The sequence below is a fragment of the Aotus nancymaae genome, unplaced genomic scaffold (genome assembly GCF_030222135.1).
Source record: "Aotus nancymaae isolate 86718 unplaced genomic scaffold, 86718_ANA_hifiasm-v0.15.2.pri h1tg000049l, whole genome shotgun sequence".
Taxonomy (NCBI): Eukaryota; Metazoa; Chordata; class Mammalia; order Primates; family Aotidae; genus Aotus; species Aotus nancymaae.
The window spans coordinates 25,121,801-25,124,420 of record NW_026988463.1 but is presented as its reverse complement, the minus strand read 5'-3'; the positions used below and the strand labels follow the sequence as shown (position 1 = coordinate 25,124,420).

Genomic DNA, 2,620 nt, shown 5'->3' with positions numbered 1-2,620 from the left:
AGCGCTTATCATGACATTGTCCTGCGATCGTAGTCACTGTCTCAGCTATCTGAACACAGGATGGCTCCTGGACTCCTTTCTTGACATAAATGAGTCATCAGGAAGCCCTTGCTCCTGGGAAGATTCCGGGCTGAAGCTGCCCAGATTTGGTGCTCAAAAAAAAGATTGGCGCTCTTCAGGGATGGAGCTCCCTTTACACCACCCTCTCATGTTCCCGCTAGACCTGCTCCCTGTGGGCTGGTGGCATCCCTGGCCACTCCTGATGGCCCTTCCCTGGTGACAGTCACTTGGGCTGTGCTTCTAGGGGGAGCTGAGAGTCGTGAACGTGCTCCCTGAGCACCGTGGCTGTCGCGCTAGTGCTTCTGCGGGCAGTGGCCATGGTGGACAGCGTGTGGTGCAGAGCCTGGCCAGGACCGAGTTTCCCGTAGATGTGGCTCCCAAGCATGGCGCTCATGGCAGATGGTTCTTATATGGAAAGTCCCAACCACAGCTGCAGCTTGTTTCTTCTGAGCTCGTCGTGGTTGGTGTTGGTTGTAGATGGTTTCATCACTTAGGATGGTTTCATCACGGAAGGCTCTAACTCATGACAGTTCTTAATATCGTCAGCGTTTGCCATTGAGAACAGCTGTCGCCACTGATCCTGGTAGAGTCCCACCAGGATGCTGCTGACTACAGACGGTTTTGCTGCTTGTTGTAGATGGCTCGTCACTGAGGTTCACAGTCTTGATATCGTTACCCCTCGCTGTTTTGACACACATGGCCTCAGCATTGGTGAATCCCGATACTACAGCTCTTCTATCGACAGTGGTTCTCAGTATAGACAGTCTCCTCACTGACTGCGTTCCCAGGATAGACAGGGGTCGGCACAGACCCTTCCTGCTACGTGTGGACTGCCCATTGATGGTCCACATAGTCAGTGTGCTTTTGAAAAGACCTTTCCTACTTGTTTTGGGAATGACCACTCTGGGTGCAGCCTGGGTTTGCCGGGCCATGCGCCGCTTTCCGAGGGGCCCTGGCCGCTGGAGAGGATGCTCACAGAGGCACGCACGCCTGGGCAGGCTGCTCACCCTTGATGACTTGCTTGCTGCTTTTCGTGTTGCCACCCATCTTGTCCTCCTGCACACTGGTGTGGCTGCTCTGCCCGTTTTGGGCACTGCCCTCCAGCCCGACGCTCTGACGGCTGCTGGCCTGGGTGGAGGGCAGGCTGGCCGTGGAAGTCAGCAGCCCGCTGCTTACCTGGTAGGTGAGGGCACTGCTGCCCAAGCTGATGAAGCTGGCACTGGACAGGCTGGCGCTGGATGGGCTGCCGCTGCCGCTGCCCGGCAGGCTGGCCTCACTCTTGCCCTCCAGTCAGCTTGGTGCTGTGGGCGGGGCCAGTCAGCCGGCTCTTTAGACAGCTAGGAGAGTCTGTGGAGCCCAGCTGGTCCATTTGGGTGCTGGGCGCAGGGGTGTTGAGCCTTCTGTTCAACTGCACCCTCCGGCGGCTGCCCACCAAGCTGATGTCACTGTCCTCCTTGTCCCCTGCATACCCGCTGCTCAGGCTGGTGTGGCTGCAGTGCTCCGGCCAGGGGTGCTGCACACTGGACACATGGCTCTCGCTGCTCTGGGTGACACTGAGGTTGCTGCTTGACACTTTCCAGGGCTCCTGAGCTGCTCCTGCACTGCATGGCCACGTGGGGGGCTGGGGCTCTAAGCTGGCTGACTGTAGGCTTGGCTCTCCTTCCTGGGCATTCTGGACAGAGGATTCCCCTTTTTCTCCCTCAGGGAAAATGGGGGGCAGCTGAAGTGGTTTATCCAGGGGGAGGGGTCCTGGGAGGCCCTTGAATGTTGGCTGTGGCCTGTCTGGGGAGAGGTGACTCCGTATATAAGGCTGCCCTTTGAAAACTCTGTGTTCTGATTGGCTGGCTGAGTTCCCATGGTGATGGGGCTTGTGAGATGGAAGGCGGGGGTGGGAGGGAGAACAATGCTGTCCTGTCACCAGTGACATCAGTGGCCTGGCCTGGCCTGGAGGGTGGGAGTGGGGCACAAAGGGGCTCATGGCCAGAGTGGGTGGGGATCACCCTCCTGGAAGCCTTTCTGAGGAGCCTGTGGCCAGACGTCAGGTCAGGGGCCTCAGGTGTGTGTCCCAGCTGAGCTCCCTATGAGCCGAGTTTCTTCTCTCCCGAGTCTCTGCCTGCTTGCTGAGTGTGTGTGTGTGTTTAAAGATTTTTTGTTTGTTTTTGAGATAGAGTCTTGCTCTGTCACGCAGGCTGGAGTACAATGGTGTGATCTTTTTTTTTTTTGAGACAGAGTCTTACCCTGTCGCCCAGGCTGGAGTGCAGTGGCGTGATCTTGGCTCACTGCAACCTCTGCCTTTCAGGTTCAAGCAATTCTCCTGCCTCAGCCTCCCAGGTAGCTGGGATTACAGGCGCCCACCACCACGCCCGGCTAATTTTTGTATTTTTAATAGAGATGGCATTTTGCCATGTTGCCCAGGCTGGTCTTGAACTCCTGACCACAAGCGTTACATCTGCCTCAGCCTCCCAAAGTGCTGGGATTACAGGCATGAGCCACCACACCAGGCCTGCGGAGTGGTTTTGAGAACAGAAGGGAACAAAGCAGTCAGGAGTATAACCTCAAT

At 56.9% G+C, this 2,620-nt stretch overlaps 1 protein-coding gene across 1 annotated transcript; it reads right to left on the bottom strand.

Moving 5' to 3' along the window:
* Positions 1–1,333: 1,333 nt before the first annotated feature.
* CUNH16orf82 (chromosome unknown C16orf82 homolog) lies at positions 1,334–1,987 on the bottom strand. Its single transcript, XM_012464478.3, is given in 3 exon segments — positions 1,334–1,812; positions 1,815–1,938; positions 1,940–1,987. Coding segments are annotated over 3 exon segments (651 nt in total).
* Between the last annotated feature and the right edge of the window lie 633 nt (positions 1,988–2,620).